Source organism: Seriola lalandi, unplaced genomic scaffold, assembly GCF_002814215.2.
Source record: "Seriola lalandi dorsalis isolate HSWRI2012SDOR001 ecotype SW California unplaced genomic scaffold, Sedor1 jcf7180002054685, whole genome shotgun sequence".
NCBI classification, from domain to species: domain Eukaryota; kingdom Metazoa; phylum Chordata; class Actinopteri; order Carangiformes; family Carangidae; genus Seriola; species Seriola lalandi.
Genome location: NW_019525238.1, coordinates 605530 through 625974, shown reverse-complemented (window position 1 = coordinate 625974; position 20445 = coordinate 605530). Strand labels below are relative to the sequence as shown.

The 20445-nt window shown below is 38.8% G+C and overlaps 1 protein-coding gene across 1 annotated transcript; it reads right to left on the bottom strand.

Annotated features, from left to right (window-relative positions):
• Positions 1-446: 446 nt before the first annotated feature.
• LOC111667168 (solute carrier family 12 member 5-like) lies at positions 447-19305 on the bottom strand. Its single transcript, XM_023422784.2, has 24 exons — positions 19156-19305; positions 17438-17584; positions 16020-16074; positions 15806-15936; positions 15013-15260; positions 14711-14922; positions 14460-14627; positions 14005-14103; positions 13799-13856; positions 12645-12819; positions 11878-11996; positions 11641-11739; positions 10825-10944; positions 10474-10578; positions 9591-9759; positions 9288-9483; positions 7814-7983; positions 7541-7672; positions 7259-7366; positions 6900-7016; positions 6399-6601; positions 6101-6115; positions 5860-5993; positions 447-4672 (listed from the first exon to the last, which is right to left on the bottom strand). Exons 1-24 carry the CDS (start codon positions 19300-19302, stop codon positions 4581-4583), a joined length of 3219 nt encoding a protein of 1072 aa, XP_023278552.2. The 5' UTR covers positions 19303-19305; the 3' UTR covers positions 447-4580.
• Positions 19306-20445: the final 1140 nt, after the last annotated feature.

Genomic DNA, 20445 nt, shown 5'->3' with positions numbered 1-20445 from the left:
TGTCATCCAGAATCCATTTTGTTTTTAGGCCTGCCACATGTGGCCAAATGGCTCAAAGCTACAGTTACAATTTTAACAAAAACTAGAAAATTTGACCACATGACACCAGTTTTAGCTTCTCTTCATTGGTTCCCCATCCATGTCAGTTAAAGTGCTTTTGAGGATCTTGAAAATGCTCAATGGGCTTGCCCCTTCATACATGTCTGATCTTCTTAAAGCTTATATTCTATCCACTTTCAGTATACAATACTACATCATTCCTGTTTTTTTCTTAAAACTTGAAGCAGAGCAGAGTACCAACTTGCATAGGTCTTTATTGGAAATAGCCAAGTAATTTTTAGGCAAATATTGGCACTTTTTCTTTTAAGAAATTAGCTGGAAACTACAGTTACCAGTTAACCTGTTAGCAGACACTAAGAAAAGATGACACACAGATGCTTGAACTGTTACTGTTGTATTAAAATTATTTTAATTTATTGCATTTTGTGCCGACATATAAAATGGTTTCTTTAAACCATTACTCGTACATAATTGCATAAGACATGGTAGAACATAAAACCATTACCATTTAAAAGACAATACAAACGGCCTATTTTATATCTATAAAAGCTGTATCAACACACATATTACACGTTATCTCTAAGCCTAAAATCACAGATCTATTTACAAATGCCCCATCTTCACTTGATAACCATGTTTAACTACACACAATGTCCTCACTTAAACAAGTGTGCCCATGTCAGCTTCACACACACACATACATGCACAGCATAAGGGCATGTAATCATAACTTTTACACATACACTCTGGTTGAGGGAGTTTAAGAGTTGTGGAAAAACTTCTGCAGACCAATGACTGATATACAGTGCATTATGTTAATGTGATATTTCTGTTTTCCCCTTTTAATAAATTTGCAAAATTTCTAAAATTGAGTTTTCACTTTGTCATTATACAGTATTGAGTCTAGATTGATGAAGGAAAATACTGTTTTTTTTTTTTTAAATTTTGGCATAAGGCTGCAACATAACAAAATGTGAAAAACGGTCTGAACACTTTCTAAACGCACTGGATGTACCTGCAGATGTACACCATTGTCGTATGAATTAAGAGTAAATACAGAACTATTCAGATTTAGAAATTGCTGATGTAATCCACCTGCACGTTTCAGAATTGTGAGGGAAACACTGAGGGCTGTACATATAAAAGAAGACCTATTGATGTATGTATGATGAGGTCAGGATAGGTCAAGTCAGGCATTAAAAACACTACATGTAAATCAGCAGGAAACATAGTATTAGAATAAGTCGTATGATTTCCTGGAAAAGATACTGAAGGCTAATGATTTTCTTTTTGCTAGAAATTGATTCAGGATTTCCTAAAAAAAAAACCCAAAAACTTTATTGCACTAATAGGCCAAGGAGAAGAGGGAAATACAATCATATGACTGTACACTTACATGTTTGGATTAAAACTTCCATCATGACACAACTAAATGCTTTGTTTGATAATGTGCAGTGACCCGACTCCTACGCCTACAAAATGTCTACAGGATCAGTTGATTTGCGTGAATGTCTATGACAAAACAGCAAGTGTGCATGAATTAATGTAAGTTCGAAAATTACTAAACCATACACAAATAGAAACTAAACATCCATTGTATATACACACACACACACTCACACACACAAAAACAAATAACAGAGAGGTACTCTACAGGTTAGTCTGACTTGATGCATTCACCATGCGAAAACAGCTTAAAGGTCTCATATTGTAGAAAGATTTCCATGTCTGTTTTGATAATAAAGCAGGTCTAGGTGCTGTATAAATAGCGTGAAACTATCAAAATGCTCAATCCACAAAGAAACACACGCAGCCCGTATTCAGAAAGTGTGCATTAAAGCGAGCTGTGAGGACTTCCGTAATTTTCTGATGTCACAACTATACAGTCACTGCCAAAATGTAAAATATAGGACCTTTAATATGCACCTTACGATTCCTCTAAAATTCTTTGTAGTTCAGTCATCAGTCTGTGCCTGTATTTTCTACATATGTCTGTCAACATCAAAACAAATTCCATCACATTTTAAAATGTACATTAGTGTAGCAGCAAATTGAAATAATGAACATTGTACATGAATAATTCAACAATTGGGAGGTACGCTGATTCGCTTACTCGCCTATAACTGATATGACTCTCATGTCTGCAGGATAATCATGAAGCTACAGCCAGAAGCAGACAGGTGGATTTTCTTTACCTTTAAAAAGAGCCAGGCTAACTGTTTCCCCCTGTTTGCAGTCTTTATGTAAATGTTAAAGTAATAGAAGGTTAAATGGTTGGTTTATCATTTTTAATACCCAAATATGGTTAAGTAAAATCATTAGTTGACCACTCACTCAGTTTCTCTTGTGATATGTATTATGAGAGGTGAATGTGCTCTTGTGATATGTTAAACAAACCCACTGTTCTCATCTTGTTTATGTAGGTCAAAGGGCTACATGTGGTTTGAGTCTTTATGTACCCTGTTCATTTGTTTGCCCCTTGTTCTTGGTCTATAAAAAGGTTGGTTTGACTTTGGTTGTTGGGAGAAGGAATGTTGATACTTGCCAGCTTTGTGTAAACCATGTCCCCTTATTGATCAATAATAATAATAATCAATTATATTTTTTTTAAATTAATCTTTGGGTTGATCAGTGATTTCATTTCTGTGTTTGTGTCCAGTGTTTCAGAAGAAAATCACCACACTAAGCTAAGCTAGCCGTCCGCTAGCTACAGCTACATATTTAGCATGCCAACATGAGCGTGGTATCAATCTTTTCATTTAACTCTCAGTAAGAAGGTGCATTTCCCAAAATGTCAAAGTATTTCTGTAATACTGTGCACTTACCATGCATTAATTACAGCATTTTTAAATTATTTAAATAAATGACATTTGTACACCTTTTTATCTGAACCATACCATAAGAAAAATTAATTATCTGCGATAAAATTTATGACGTACAGCTGGCGTAAATATATTTTAGTGCCTCTGACACCTATAAACATCTTACACTGGTTCATATTGTATATCTTTTTACAAACATAACATAAATAAAATACTATTAACTTTCTCCTGAATAATTTACATTACATTGTACAAGTGGAGAGATGTCTGGTCTAAAATATGTTTAAATTTCACATTTTAATTTTTACTTAAAATGGTTAAGTAAGCTTTTTTTTTTTTTTTAAAAACCTGTCAAACCTCCTTCTCAAGCGAGTTGGTATCAAAAACATTTTTACATTATATATTGGCACATTTTGTTTGCAAGTGATCAGTAAGATTTATTAATTTTAGAGTTGTGAAGAGGATTTTTTTCTGAACCCATGACAAATAACAATTTCTGTTTGGAGATAAAATGTAGTTTACCTATGCACTAGTTCAACATCTACCACAGGACATTTTCTGGGCATTGTGGGAAATATGACTGCATAACTGCAGAACACTGGAAGTAATACATATCAAATGATTAGTGAAGGTGCTGTAATCAAAAGGGCCATCGCTGAACTCAGAGGCTGACTATATTCTGTTTTACAACATTTATATGATCCCTGTCCAATTGTGAGAGGGATAATGAAGTCAAACAATTAGGTCTGGGACCATTCAATTCCTATCAAGCTGTCTGCAATAAGAGAGCGATGCGGAAAAATAAATAAACAGATAAATCCCTGCCATAACAACAAGGACGATAAATGCAAAATAGTGGCAAATCTATTTTATCCAATTGGGTTTTGTCTGTTTCGAAAATGTATGCACATATTGACACACAGCTCCCACCTCTGCATTTTAAATTCTACAGTTAATTCCTGTGAATGTTTTGCATGACCATAAGAACATCCTCATCTAAGCTTTTTCCAATATGAATTAAAGACATTACTAGTGCTCTAATATTATTACTTGTGTGCTTCCAACCATATGATTAAATGCAAAAAACAGACCAGGACAAAGACAGACAGGATTAGATGAACAAATACATAAATAACATCTATAATAAATAATAGAAAATAAGAAAAATGGTAAAGAAAAAACATTCCTCTTTTACAAATAACCAGCAACAAAGCAAAAGGACAGAACGATTATTAAACATATAAGACAGGGGAAAGAAATGTTTGACTGCCCTCCATTTTCTTTTATTCCAATTCTTCTCTTATTAACCCTGTATTCTTAATTTAGTTTATTGCTCCACATTTGTATCATCGATTGTTACTCAGCTTTACTATCTATTGATACGGCAGTTTTCTGTGGATAAATTCAGTTTTTGGAGTTGAGTCTTGTTTTTCAATTCAGCTGTCAAAACTAACCACGACCTCATCTGCTGTTATCAGCTGACAAGCTGGGAACAGAAAGTATAACTGTTGCATAATTCTTGGTGTATCCTGCTGGTTAGAATGTAACAGATACAGCTAGGTCTATTAGATGTCACCTGTAAACACTGAAGTCTGACATGTTATGGCAGGTGACTGGACGGTTATGCGAGGATTTTCCTGGAATGATAGGGAGGCAGGAGAGGGCAGAGTCCATATAGGCGGCCATATTAAAAGCCTTTCAGGAATAGATGGTGATGACCTCACGTCCACCTCCACGCACTAGGAGGACCCGATTGAGACCGTCAGTGAGCACCTCAAGGAACTCCATGTCTGACATTCACAGTGAAGGAATCTAGTTTTTTACTTGACATATAAATGGAAAACCAAGTGATAGGTTAATAGTGTTGTTCACCATGTTGGTGAAAACGTTTTTGTTTGATGTACCTTCACAGGCCTGGCAGATGAACTCAAGTAACCTGACACATCATGATTCAAATGTGTGCATTTGAACTGATTTTAAGCTGGATGTTATTCAACACTATAAATTACATAAAAGGGGATATTGTTGGATTTTTTTTTTTCATTCTGTTGAAATGTTAGTATCTTTCGGTCAAGTCTTTTAGCAATCAAACATTCATCAACTATTTTAAACTAATTATTTCATCCAATTTTGACTATTATCCATTTCTTTTGGCATTTTCAACCATCCTTAAAGCTAAAAGATTCATCCACTTGGTTTGGCATTAACTAACTTACAGATACTTCAACTAGCATACTTTCTGTTGCAGTAGCTGTTTCTATGGTGAAGATTTTTAAGCAAACTGATGCTAACTTAATAGGAAAGTGATGAAGGATCTTATGTAATTAACATTATTTACATATTTCACCAATAATCACTTAACCAGCTGATGTTGAATTTTTAAAAGTCTTTCCAACGGTTATATAATTTATATTTTACCGATAATGTAACTTGGAATATTTAGCTTATTTCAATCAATAATAAGCTCAAAATTGACAGTGTGTAATAGTGTGACTGACCAATTGAATCTCCACTGTGACTCTGTTTGGAGGAAATTGTATTAACACACATTTTTAATGGTGGCTTAGTCAACTTCTGTTACGACATCAGATTCTTATAAACAACAGTATAGTAACAGTGAGATGAGCAGCTGATCCCAGAGCTGTGGAGGAGAACTGTTATCTAATTAAATGTAGGGGCAATGTGATCACAAGCAGCAGATGTCAATTGACACAATGCAACACATTCCCACTTTTGGTGTAGACAGGAAGTTTACAGACAAAACAGCGGGACTGGAGCACTTCCTTGTTGTCAAAACACATAGAGTTAGAAGCACCAGAACTTTTCATCAGTTGTTAATGTGAATTTATTGTTTCGTGTTTAATGTTTTTACGCTGCCTTGCTGTGAAAAGAACTTCCTCTTACACTGACAATAATGATGTGAACTGATCTCAACACACAAAGAGAAATAAAATACAGCATGTAAGATGTAGGATACAGTTTTCAATGCCCACACGGTTCTTTGGTGGTCCAGGCATGTTGAGCAGCACAAGTTTCGCCTCCTTGGACTTCTTCATGATAACTTCATTGAGCCGCAGCGCTGTATGCATGCGCCTCACGTCAATCTGGTTCCTGATGCAGGAAACATTAGGTCACGTTGGGTTTGGTTTACATATCAGTCTGTTAGCAGCTTGGCTCAATTAGTTTAGTATGTCTCGCTACAATATGTTATTACTTACAGGTTCTCCCATTCCCTGCAGCAGCATGTTGGGAGGGAAATAATAATAATAATGATAATAAGTGAATTACATCTAGGACATGTGCTCATATAGGAAGCCTCATTTGTTAGTGGTTTAGGTTCAAAGTTTTGTTTGACACGTGCGCAGGAACAACGCGTATCTCTTCAAACCCAGGTACACGGGTCGATACGTACAAATATTTACCCCTGACCTATGTCCTTGTGCGTATGTCATGAGTCAGGAGTCTGCTTCCTGTGCACATGCTGAGTGAGGCAAGGGAAACTGACAGGTTACTCACGGCTTCATGTTGAAGAGGTCTTTGCCCGGCTCCGGGTGTCCTGCTAGAAGGGTCTTCCCCTTGTCTGCACCCTTATTGTCCGTCCAGGCGGTAGCGCCCCCTGCAGGCGCAACAGGCGACATAGGGCTCGTGGGGCTGGTCGGTGTGGAGGCGTTCTTACTGTGGATCAGCTGAACCTGTTTTGGGTTGGAGACAGCCACAGACTGAGAGGGACACCATGACATGACAGTGTGACAGGGTGAAAGAGAGGACAGAGACAGCTGTCAGCAAAGGTGAAACTTTGGAAGCCAGTGGCCAGCGGGAAACCACTGAGCAGCCACTGGGGAGAGTGAAAAATTGCTGTGATGGCTGCTTTTGTGATGCTTACTGCCACATAAAAAGTAAAAACAGAAGGTTCTGTCCAAGCTGGAGAACAGAGAGACAACAGGTATGGAGGGAACAAGGACAGAGGTGCTACAAATAAACAGGCAATTTCTCCTAAAGGGGCAACAGCAGCATTACCTCCTCTTCTGGTTTCTCTGCCACGCTGGTTCCCTCCTCAGCACTGTGCTGGGAGCGCAAGGTAGATGGGTTTTTACGTCGAATGGACCCACGGGATGAATCTGTGATGCTCTGGATCTATAGTTATAGAAAAATAAATAAAGAAATTGATTATATTCAATTTGTAATTTCCCTCCAGACTTTATTCTCCTCCCTCAAATCAAGTCCAGACACAAACGTCTTATTATGAACCAATTCTCTGCTCCAGAGCTGATATTCACACAATAATGTGATAATGAAAACATCAAAATTAATATCACAGTGTTCAGTGGGCCTGTGTTGACTAAAATTTCTGTTTATCCTAAAACTCTCAGTCTTACTTCTCTCTCCATCTCATTCTTGGTCAGATGCATTTGTTTGAGGATCTGTGATCGTTGCTCCATTATCAGTGTCTTCTCATAGGTGTAGGCTGAGATGTCACCATCATGCTTTTAAAGAGAAAAAGAACATTTCTTCTGTGTTACACAGGTGTCATGTACTGAAACAGGTGTCATATAACAAGAAGGCAGGTTCTATAGATAGAAGACCAACCTATTTTTAAACAAAATTTCCATGCAGGATGTGTTAGTGAACTCAGATAATGTGTCAGACAAGTCTCTCACCATCTCGACCACTTCCACCTCAGCATCGATGCGCAGGTGATAGAGGAAGGTGATGAGGTCTTTCTTCATCTGGATACTATTATCATCCATCTGAGCTACAGTGAAAATGCGCATCTTGCACTTCCTCCAGACCTTCAGGACAAAACAGGAACACTCACAGATAATGAACAAAATGTTCTCAATGTTCTTTTAAACGCACTGTCCCAGAGTTTCTTCAGACAAAGTCATATCAAACCTTCTCAAACATAAGAATTTCAGAGTCTTGTTTCCCACCTTATGTTGGCGCAGCAGGAAGGGCAGAAGCATGAGCATGCCTCCGTCGTGGACAATCCACCACACATCTATGTGGCCTTCAGTGAAGCGCTCTCCGTTGGATGGGTAGCTGGAGATGTTCTTAGGAACCAACAAGGCCAGACTGGCTACAGTTGTCTCTCTAACCACCTCTGCAAAGGGACAGAAGAAATTGATTTCTTGTAAAAAACAGAGAAAGGCCTGAGACAACATGGCTGCTCTTCTTTTAATCAATTGGTTTAATTTGTCCTATTAAATGTCATGGTTTGCTATGGCAGACACTTTTTGTTAGTTTTGTTTTGGAGTTTTTGCACTTCCTGTTTTATTTTGTAGTTGGTTTCCTTGTGTCAGTGTTTTGCTTCCTGTCTTGGTCCTGTGTCTGTGGTGATTGTCTGCCCCGCCCTAATGTGATTCACCTGTGTTCAATCACCCTTGCCTCCCTTGTCTATATAGTCCTTGTGCTCCCCTTTGTCTGTTGATTTATGGGTTTGTCCTCATCGGTCCACGTCTCCTGTTCTTGTCTGGTTCATCTCCAAGCTGTTAACGTCCTGTTCATCTCCAGGTTTGTCCTTGTTCTGTTCTTGTTGCCTGTCATGTGGTTCTCTGTGCCTGTTTTTTGAAGTTCTTTTGTTGGATAAACCTGCTTGCACCGTCCCCAATGTGTTGGCTGCATTTGGGTCCACCCCTACTTACCTCAAAACCCTGACATTAAACAGGAGGGGAGAAATGAGTAGAACAAATTTCTCTGGTGATGGTGTTAACCACATATCAGCATTCATAATATCTGGAGCCTGACTGATGCTGGATTAATGAGGCCAGCAATGAAACTGTTTGAGGGTTAAAAAAAAAAAAAATCTGCTAATGATATATCAGTTGATATTTATTCTTTAACAGAAACACATAAATATCATAAGCAAATATTTCTTATGAAGATCCATTCAATTTGGATATTAAAGAATTATTACAAAGAAATGAACTGAGCAGGACATTTAATAGTGGAAAAATTAACTTTACTTACTTTTCTTACTCTTTCTGCTGGACAAACTATGTACCTCAAACATATCTTGTTACTCACTAAAACATGAATCATATATATTCTGATACTGATAAAGCTGAGGTAAGATAATACTGGCAGATAAAATTGACCGTACCAATGTTTTGGTCGGGCTCGAACAAGATTAAATTAATTTCTGACTTGCTGCTATTGTAGAGGCTTTCACAAGGCTTCATGTGGTATGTTAGGTAAAAGAAAAAGTTAAAAAAAAAAAAAAAAATCTGTCTGTTGCTTCTATGAATAGACTTTCAGCTGTATGTGTTCAGTCATGGTTCATTATTTTCCTTTAATAATCAAAACCAGGATAATCGGATGTTGACTGAAGAGAGCAATCACAGAAATGTAACATTCAATAATTAATATCAAAGATATCCTTCCTTTCACCCGGGACTGAAGACTTACCAATAAAGTTCCTAAATTGCTGGTGGTACTCGGGCTGTTTCCAGTTACGGGGCCAGCTGACCATCACAGTGTTGTGCTTCAGACCCCCCAGTCCTCCAACTTGGATCAGGTGGGACGTCCCATCTCGCAGGTTGGAGGAGATGACCACCTGAGAGAAACCCTTCACCTTCTCTGTCTCCATCAACTTACGCAACGACTGCAGAGACACAGAGGGGAAGACAGCTGTCAGTGGGTCTGTGATTACATAAGTGGTAATTGTGGCAATGCGCACTGTGTTGGGAGATTAATTAACATTGGACGGACCTGGTCTGCCCTCTGTGCGTCACTGTGGTTGTCGAGGAAGGTTCCTTGAACTGCAGTACCAACGATGGTTAGACCTTTCCCTGCTTTCAGCTGATTGGTCAGAGACAGCAGACGAGGCTGCTCTACGTTCTGCTCGTCATCCACATTCACCAGAACCAGGATCTGAGGCCTGACACAAAAAAAACAAAGCAGCAGGACACTGAAACAGGACAGTAAAAGAAATTGACAAGTGAAAGCCCACTGGTCATTAATTGTTTTAATATTATGACTCAAAATGTTCATCTCAAAATATAAACTTATGTCATAAGTAAACATATGTCAGTCTGTTTTTCAAATGTGTTTTATTATGAAAAAGAAAAAATGTCTTTGGGGAAATATTAGAAATACTTTTTTCATCTCGAGGTGTGTTTGACAGCTGTAGCCTACATGTCAGTGTGTTAGCTGGGATTTTGAAGCATTTAAATTGACCTAAGTAATATTTGAAGGTAATTTTACATGCTGTTTAATGTGCTGCAGCCAGGCAGCTAAATAGTTATCTAGCCTACAAACTGACATTAGCAGTGTGCTTATTCCCAGTGAATGTTTGTTTAGTCGCTCATTCATCAAGCTGAGGTGCAGGACACGATGTGTATGTGTTTGTAAGTTAAATAAGAGACTTTGGGCAGGAAACCAATCTGCTAAGTCTGTGGTTTTTGTGTATAATAATATAATTATAGAAATTTCTCCCATTTGATTTCTGATTTTTTTTTTTTTTTTTTTTTTTTTTTTTTTTTTTTTCTCTTGTGTCAAAGGAGAACATAGGACAACAGAGGATTAACAGAGCAGATATGTATGTTGAAGCAGACAAACTGACTGTTTAAAGTTGAAAAATGAGCTGACTAACCTCCAGTTCTTGGTGTGTGGTGGTCCCTCCTCCAGCCTCATGAGAGCGAAGCGAGCAGCGCTCAGCGAGATGCCGCGTATCCCATCACCCCACTCCTTCTCAGCTCTGTTATACAACACATTCATGAGTCAGCACAAGATGTATATATGTACTTGAAATGTATAAATATATGCTTATTAAAAATGTGAAAATTAAGCAAGCCCAATCCATCAGTCATAAACTAAAACAATTACCACCAGCAGAAAAATTGGATTTATTGCAAAACTGACAGGGACAAACAGGGTGACAACTCAAGGTGGAAGCTGCAATACGATCTTATGCTTGCTTCTGGCCGTCATGATGATTACTTACCCACAGAACTCGATGTATTTGTAGATGCAGGTGGCGATGCCCATGGCAACTATGGCGTAATACCAGGAACAGATGAACATGAGTGACAGGCACAAACTCATACCCAGGAAAGACAGAGCCCTGTGGGGGACAGGACGTCACATGAAATTGGGAATTTCGGCGAGCTTCCCACCACTGGTTGGAGCACAGCAGTGGCCACAGCTTGTAAATAGGAGGTTTTATATGTTGAACTGCTGCTGAGGTAAAACAGGTGTCTGCAGTTCCTGAGACTGATGCTGGATGCAGGTAAGAGAGCATGTCTTTCTGCAGAGTTAAAACCGGAAACCTTCATTCTGCTAAAAAAAACATACTTTGGTATTTAGTAAAAGTTTAACTTCTAGGGTTGTCTGCTAAATCAGGACTGTGTGGGTGGGGTTTAATCAGATTTTTATTTTTATTCAAATTTGCTAATTCTAATTTTCTCATGTCAAACAACCAAGATGGTTCAGAAAATTGTGTTTTACTGTTGGATCCTATCACTCATTGTACTCCATTTTATTTGTCTCATTCATCTGCACAAGGACACATACATATGCAGGTGCCAGTGGTTTCACACAATTACAATGATCTAAAGGTGGAGATAGTGCGCCAAAAAAAATGTACCGGTAAAACTTGCTAAAGCTAGTAAACATGAATGTAAACAATACAGGATTTAAAATACTTTAAAAAAAATCAGCTTTCTAATGATCTATGACCTCAAGGATACTCCTCAGAGCTTATTTAAATGGACTACACTATATGGTTGGAGAGTCTTTTGACACTGACACACAAACTCACCAGTGGTAGAACTTAAAGCGCGGCCTCCAGTTTGGCGTCCTCAGCAAAGTCTGCAGGGCACAGGCAAGATTGACAAACATGTAGCACATCAAGAAGAACCTGAAGAAAGATGGAACAGATGAAGGGAGAGAGAAACAGAGAAAGACATTAAAGAGAAAAAGAAAGAGGTAAGACAGTGAGACGGCTCTTAACTAAAGTGAGTGTTGATCAGCAATGAACATACAGTGTTGTACTCACATGGAGAGGATGGGTGCTACTGCATCCAGGGAGGCGATGATGATGCCAATCTCACAGATGCTGGCTGTGAGCAGGAGGGCCCAGGTGGGCTCCCCATTGTCTTTGCCATGCCCAAACACCTGCAGCAGCATGAAAGGATTAAATCAAATCAGACCTTACAGTAATAACTTATGTCATGCGTGCATTTTGTGTTATGCATACAAATACAAAAGGAATTCAACAACATTCAAAAATCACTCGTGTATTGTATAATTAAACAAAAACATAATGAAAAGTAATTAATTAGTCCATCTTGTCTTCTTTTCAGACTTTTGAGACAAAGTTAGTAAACTTCAAAATATCAAGATTGAACAAACATTAAATTTTTTGATCATCTGTGCATCAGAATACAATGTGTCAGTTTGAAATCACTTTGAAATCATAGTATGTACAGTACAAAAGTAAACTGGACTTGTTTTCCTCTTATCCCAAATCACACAGCTAATTTCTGAGCCTGCCAACATCAGTAGCCAGATGAAGAACACCAGGTCCTAACTGTGTAAATGCTAGACAAGCAAGATGCAACATACTGTACGATTTATAGCCATACTTTTATTTAATATGCAAATATGTCCTTAGCTTGGCTTTAAAAAATATATTTTCAAAGCACTTGTCTTCAAAATTGAATAAAATCTTAGTTTTAGGAGAGTCAACATTACATCAGCCCCCTTCAAAATTGATTGAAGCTCTTTATGAACTTGAATGGTACATGCTGCATGTGTACTCACTCTAAGAAATGGGATGATGCCGTCCCTTGAGATGGCCTGCAGGAGACGTGGCGCTCCTGTCAGACTCTGAAGCCCAGCTCCGCAGGTGGAAAAGAAGGAGCCAAACACAATGACCCACGGAGACGGCCATGCCAGTGTACCAATCACCAGGTTACCATTGACCCCTTCACCAAACCTGTGGAGAGAGAGGTGAAGATAAAACAACTTAAGCTGTAATAACACACACTGACTTGTTCACAACTCATTCTAGCACATAATCAAATTTCTATAACATATTCAGTGTTGACAAAAGTAGCCTACAGTCTAGAAACTAATCTTAATTGAAGTTGCCCAAATTCTAATTTTCATTAAGGCGAGGTATAATTATATTATTTCTTTCGACAAAGTCTTTTAGATAATGTTATACTAAATGTTAAGGATTCACTAATATGAACAGATGGAAACCGTTCCAAGAAATGGAAAGGATAAAGTTGAAGTGGACTACAATTTCCCTGTTTTTTAGTCATACTTGTTTATATTTTGGAAAATTATGTACACCGAATTCACTATTAAGAATCATTATTTGCTATGTATCACTGAATGCACAAAAAGCTATCAATGAATTACTTTAACTTTTTACTTGCTGAAGAAAAGTTAAAAATGTGATGATTCCCAGGCAAGTTCTGGAGTTACAATAAGTTTCTTTTTTCTGATTTCTAAGCAGATTTATGGATGTTTATTCACGATGGACATCGGAGATAATGATATCCTCGTAAAGAGTAAGTCACACTGAATCTACACATAAGGGTATCATGTTGTGACTCAGTAAAAAGGTTTTCTGTGCTGGTTGCAATTAGTGAATAATGCTATCATTAGTTACAAAATTTGGTTATAAACGCTATCATCATATAAACTCATTTTATTTCAACAACCCTGTAAAGAGGTCTTAAATATGCACATAATGGCTGTATACATGATATGATGCTAAAAAACTGCATAGCCCAGGCAAGCGGTCAAGCATCAAAAATGTTCTAAGTAGTAAAGGTGATGCTAATTTTAACTATTTTTCATTAATGATGAATCTGAAAAGTAATTGGTAACTAAAGCTGTCAAATAAATGTAGTTAGGTAAAGACTGTCCTCAAAAATCACATTTAAATTTACAATCAGACTTACTTGTCCCTGAGGACTACTCCTTCTATACAGGCACCGAACAGCACCACACAAGACATGTCTAGGGTCAAAATGATTAAGGAATACATTGTTCAGAATAGTTGACCCAATCACGACGATAACATGAGAAAGATAAAATCATAGTCATCATCCAGCACTGTCAGAGCCACAGTATTTCTCTCTATCGACCTTGGCTCATTGAAGGATACACACAGTAGATGTGGTGGTGATGGCTGCAATGGTGCCGATGGGGATCGACTTCTGAGCGTCACGCAGGTCTCCGGAGCGGTTGGAGCCGGCCATGATACCTGTGAGAGGAGCAAGATGAAATAATTAAGATGTTTTATGCTTTTACACCTGCATGGGAAGTCTTACTTTGTCTGCTGTTCGGTGCTGAGCAGATAATATAAAGTTTTTCCACTGAAAAAATGACTGAGTGATAGTGAACAAAAAAAAAAGTAAAGCTGTGGGCTGAATCAAAAGACATTGATATGCTCAGCAGATCTGAGGGGGACTGCCAGATCTATTGTTGATGTAAAAATATTGACTAGAGCAGCTTTAAAGATAGTTTTGATATGGACTGCCCCTCATCCAAGTGAGGACTTCCTCTGTTCCCTTCAGATGTCTCTTCACTGGGCCTGTCTGATGCCTGTCTGATGCCAACCTGTGACAGATGGGAAGTATATCCCCACCAGCAGGGTGAAGAAGCTCGTGATATCAGCCAGGACGTAGCGGTTGGAGCTGGTTATGGGAGTGTCTGGATCCATGTCTGATGCAAGTCCACGCTTCTCCACAACCACCCCTTTTTCCAGGTAGTTACCAAACAGGTTCTCTGAAAGACAGACAAGCATGTGACCCTTTTGTCACATTGAGTGATAGTGGGTATTGTCATTTACACTGCAAGGCATCTCTTACCTGCCAGGATGCCACTAGTGACCCCTGGGATGCCCTGTATCTCTGTGATGTTGTTGTTAGTGAAGTAATCGTCACAGGTGGCATTGAGGTACTCAGAATCACAGAAGGACCTCCACAGTTTGGTGGTGACAGTTTCGTTGTCTATTTCAATGAACTTTGCACACACGTCATATCCTTTGGAGAGAAGAGTTCGATTCCCCAGGATGCAGACGCTGCAGAGAAAGTCAACAAAAGCCTCACTGTCACACACACGGATTTGACATCACCGAAGACTTTGACCAGTGATTCAACGAGTCACCTACGGGAAGACAGGGGGTTCAATGGCGGTCTTGATAACTCCAGCATAAACGGCCAGAATGGAGAGGATGACGCAGGCCAGGAAAACCAGTGCCAACTTGTTAACATATTTGACCCCCACAAACACCACCAGTGCCATGAAGCTCAGTACGATGGTGCCGTACACCCGCATGTTGTTGAGGAGAGCCGCTTCTGCCTCTGGCCCCTCTAGGCCCTCGATCTTGAAGATGGCTGCCTGAGGAACAATGTAAATCTGAAAGAATGGAAAGATGGAGGGATGAATGTGGATGAAGGTCACGTAGAGGGAAGAGAATAAGATGAGGTGTGGTTGAGTATGGCGGAGAAGAAAAGAAAATTAAACTTGTAAATTAAACTCGGTACACTCGTATCATAGAAAACTGTGAAACTTTTTTTCTAATTGCTAGTTGCCAAATAATTTTCTGTTAATTGACTAATTGATTGATCAACCAATCATTTCTTTATTTACTTTAATTAGTTTCTGGGTTCCTGAGTTCCTGAGGCTAAGGATGATTCAATTAAGAGAGTTTCACAACAGACATTTTGACATGTGTTCACAGGATGATCACCAATGTAAAAGCAAAACAACTAATAATGCATCTGTTACATTTAAGTATCTCTGTAGTCATAACAGTGACACGGCAACAAACACAATAACAGTTTTTGTGTTATTGTCTGTCATGACTTATCAAAATATCTGCAGTGAATGAGGCCTATACAGACCAGGACAGCATGCAACACAATTAACATGTGAGTTTTTTGATAATTAAGGCGACTTACCAGCAGGATTTCAATGCAGCCAAGAATGTACATAGCACCTGCAAAAGTGGTTCCTAAGTAGAAGCAGATCCCAACAGCTCCACCAAACTCAGGCCCCAGCGAGCGAGAGATCATGTAGTATGAACCTCCAGCTGTGAGACACAAACACACAGAAAAGTCACCGCTCTGTCACACACAAACACACCTGTACGTATCCCCTTCGACATCCACTCACCTGGCACAACTCCATTTGTTGCAATGGCACTCATTGAGATGGCTGTGAGCATGGTCTGGAGAAAAACAGCACACGAGAGAAGAGGGTTACAGGACCATGAGAGGCAGCAGGTGGACACGTCACATTAAATATGGCTGACGGAGATGTTTGATGAACTCGGGGAGGAAGCAAAGAAAAACATCCACAGTCTGAATCATCTGGTCATGAAAAATTGATCATCGTGGGGATAACTACAGCTGGTTAAGCACATACTGTCACTTCAATGACACTGTCTGCTACAACCAGAGGTGGAAAGGAACTGATTACATTTAACTAATAATGAATCTAATTTATTTAATAACAAGTATTGCATTTAAGTACAATTTCCATTTTATGAGATTTTGATTCCACCTCTTCGGTTCAGACTGAAGTATCTCAACAGCTATTGGATGGATTGACATGATATTTTCTACAGACATTCATTGTCCCAAGAAGATGACAACCACAGACTTTAGTGATCCCCTGACTTTTCCTCTGGTGCCACAATGAGGTTCACATTTGTGGTTTTCAGTTAAACAACTACTGGATGGATTCCCATGAAATTTCAATATGAACATTCATGTTTCTGTCTTTGTGAAATCTAATGACTTTGACGATCCCCGGACTTTTCATCTAGCATCATCATCAGGTCAAACTTAGAATTTTTTAATTTCTTCAGTTTATGATCGAACACCTGCAAAATGAAGGACATTCCCATCCAAAACTTATATGTTATGAATATGTAAGCAGCAGTGCTGGGGTGTTAGTAGGTTTATTGGCAGTGTGCCTCATGCCAGGCTTTACTATGTCACCTTCACCATCTGTGCAATTCAAATTATAACTAGAGACAGTCTTGTGATGGGATCACATGTTCCCGTGAGTGCTCAGTAGTCATTATAACATGTGTACTCAAGCACTCACGTGTTGGACCACACCCATCTTTGAACTGAGCCTTCATTTTGATCTCAATTACAAACGTGAAAGGTTTTATGACTGTATCTCTCTGGGTTGCAAAGTCTGTCCACAGACAGAAACACAGACATAGAAACACCTGCCACTATAGTAGTTGTCTCCAGGACCACATTTTGCCATGATGACACACACACACAGACACACAGACTCACACAAGGTGAAAACAATAGCAGACATGCTGTTGCTGGTAATTACACACTATGTTCTATATTATAACAGCCTGTAGCTTAATCACAATTGGTTATGTTTGTGTTAAATAACCACTTTACACAGATATAATTGTGTAGATGGAAGTTTGCAGGTCTGTGCTACTGTATTAAATTTGACAGGCATAATTTAATTTAATGTAACTGTCTGTTTTCTGAGTGGACAGGGGTCACATTACACAGAAGATCTAAGATAGCAGGGACATCTGCAGTTTTACTCGCCGTGGAGCAACACATGAAGACGATTATGAAGGAACCTAAAACGCCTCCAATTCCAACCATCCAGGTCATCCGCAGGAAGAGAATCACCCCAAAAATGTTCTGGATACATGGCAAGTATACCCCCATCAGAGTGCCCAGCTGTGGTGCCTGGAAAAAGTAAAACAAAGTGTCAAACCTGATTTCAGATTCTCAGTTTTCCAAATTGCTCATCTTACTTTTCATGTGAATGAATGGAAATGGGGGTTATAATCTGTTATTTTGCACTTTGTTGTTCAGTCCTTGTCTCTTTAAATCTATTCTGCCTTTTAAATTCATGGAACGAGGTCCAAGTCTGTCATTAGAGACAAAGGGGTTTATTCTTTTAAAACAAAGAGAGATGGTAATCTTGTTGAGAAGATGAAGACGAGCTTTTGGGTCTGTTTCCTCTTTGACACGAATGTATTGGCAGCAGCAAATTCAACCATTTCCCAGTGATAAATATCTACACACATTGATCCATAAATCCAGTGCTGTAAAACAACGAACTACAAACTATAAACGATAACACTTGACTTTTGTTTGTGTAAGATGAATGTCTCTTTTCGATTATTCATTAACCACTGTATTTAGTCACACTTAATAAATTGTTTCTATCAATATCATGTGACTGTGCTTGTGTCATTGTGTCTGTTTTAGATCCTCAGGGCCCATCAGTTTACATTTGGCCCTTTGGCTTTGAAGAAGCAAGCAGGACAGAGCAGCCAAAGTAAACAATAGTGGAGAAACTAGAGTAAAACCCAGAGAGGATGCAGGTTATTGTGTGGTTAACCCTGTCTTATGCTCCACTGAACAAATGCAGGATCACCGATATAAGCCCCGATAAAGCCCAATGAATAATAAGCCTGGAAAAAAAAGGGAAGTACTGACAGGTGTGAAAAACAGGATTTGATAAAACTATGTTAAAAGGTCTTCAAAGTCAAGTCATCATCTATTATTTAATTTATTTGCTCAGTTCCCCAAATTCTCTCTGGAAATCAGATGTGTGAAAATAATAATAAAATGCAGACTCAGATCCATTTCCCATCAGTACGTGATGACCCATTACGTGAGATCTCCATAATAAATGATTGCTTTCTGGATGTCTGGGGAAATAATTAAACTGCCATGTAAACTGGGGGTCAATAGGTGCCCAAGAAAAAGTTTTCGCCCCTGGGTTCTCCTAGGAGGTTAATCCGGTCATGCAGAGAACAACCACTTTACTCCAGACTGCAATATCTCAACAGCTACTAAATGGATTATCATAAATTGTGGTATAGATATCCAGGATGAATACCATTAACTTTGGTGACCCCTTAACGTTTCCTCTGGTGCTATCACCAGGTCAAAATTTTAAATTTGGTTTAGGACCAAACACACTATGTCACAACTGCTGGTACACACATTGAATAATTTAAGTATTTTTAAACCGCAAGAAAGTCAATATTAATTCACAGTGTTACTGTATGTATTACTGGATATTATTGATTTGGTATACAGTGATCAGTCTCCTACCTCTTCCAATTACAAATCCTCCTACATGATGTTGAAACTTTGCAGACATAAACATTAAACACATGTAACCTCTTTCATGCCTGTAAGTTTCATGTTTTTGTTTTTATACACTCAATTATACATAAAGCTGGTCCTCTGGTTCAAACTGCTGCAGGCTAGGGATGAACCCATCGCACGCAGTACTATACCTTGACAGGTTTTTTAGATGGACGTGCCCCCTCCTCGTTATTCTCTTCCTCCTCATGCTCTTTGCTGCCTGTGGGCAAGTTGGAGTAATTGGCCAGAGTGCTGAGCAGAGAGGAGACCATTGGACTGGTATCCATCTCCTCCTGCATCACACACACAGAAACACAGTCATAACAGATCCGGACATTTACTCAAGACAGCAGTAAGAACTGGTTTCAAACTGATAATCCCAGTATGTTTGTTACTGGTTATTGAAAGCTGTGCCCACCTCAAACAGAGCCATGTTCTTGCCGTCATACTGCTGGCTCTTCTCCACATCGCTGGCTGCACTGCTGTTGATGAAAGGACTGCTCTCTTTGGGGTTCCCATCACCTGAAACACGTAAACACCAGGTTTATAACTGTTAATACATTATGTCCAAAAATTATTATTATAATTTTTATGTCCAAAGTCATTTGTTTTTTATTTGGATCGAAAAGTGCTGTGAACTCTTCAGTGGAACAAAGAAGAATTCAGACAAAACTACCTTAACAACCTTGACTGTTGCAGAACTTTTGACCGTATCACAGTCTTTATCTGCATGAAACCACATGAAGCTTGAAAGCAAGCAGGCAAACTTTATTTATACAGTACTTGTTAAAACAGAAATTACAAAGTGCTTTACATAAGAATAAAAAGGAACGAGGGCATAGGACATAGGACAGAAGCAAAGGAAAATAAAAACAAAAAGGAGAAATAGGTATATGTTGAAATAAAACAAGGAGAAACTTTGTTGAAGTTTGTGACCTGTCTATGTTTCATTCACACTCATGATGCGCAACGAATGTGTCTGATCCCTGCGGTGGTTGTGCTGCCTGCTACATACACTCAGTGTTGGTGTGTTCATTTGCAGCAGCAGAGATGGGCTCGGCCTGCTCTTCCTCCACATGAGTCCCAGGAAAAACTTTCCTTTGAAGAGCTGCTACAGTGCTTCAGAGCCACTTCACAGGTGTTGGCAGGCTAAAAGGTCAAGGTTACGCTTAACCTGAGCTAGATAAGGTTAACATTCATCCAGCATTGTTTAAATAACTTCATACTCATACATTTTTGCATGCGTTGTTGTATATTCATCAGAAGTGTAGAACGATAGCAATAATCCAGTCTTGTCTTTTTCCTATATATCAGGAAAAATTACAGCTGGAGTTGAATGAGTCAAACAAGATTAATCTTTTTGTTGCAAGCAAGTGATTTAACTGAACAGTTGAACACCCAAAAACTTTCTTTCTAAAAAAAAAAAAAAAAAAAAAAAAAAA

Bases quoted from the DNA above. Each gene is read 5' to 3' on its own strand.
- LOC111667168 (XM_023422784.2), bottom strand. From the start codon at position 19,302: ATGCAGGAGGAGATGGATACCAGTCCAATGGTCTCCTCTCTGCTCAGC. The intron at 16,075-17,437 runs GCGAGTAAAACT...GTTTTTCTCCAG, and splicing joins TCTTCATGTGTTGCTCCACG to ACCATGCTCACAGCCATCTC. The intron at 11,997-12,644 runs GTGAGTACACAT...ATGCTGCTGCAG, and splicing joins GCATCATCCCATTTCTTAGA to GTGTTTGGGCATGGCAAAGA.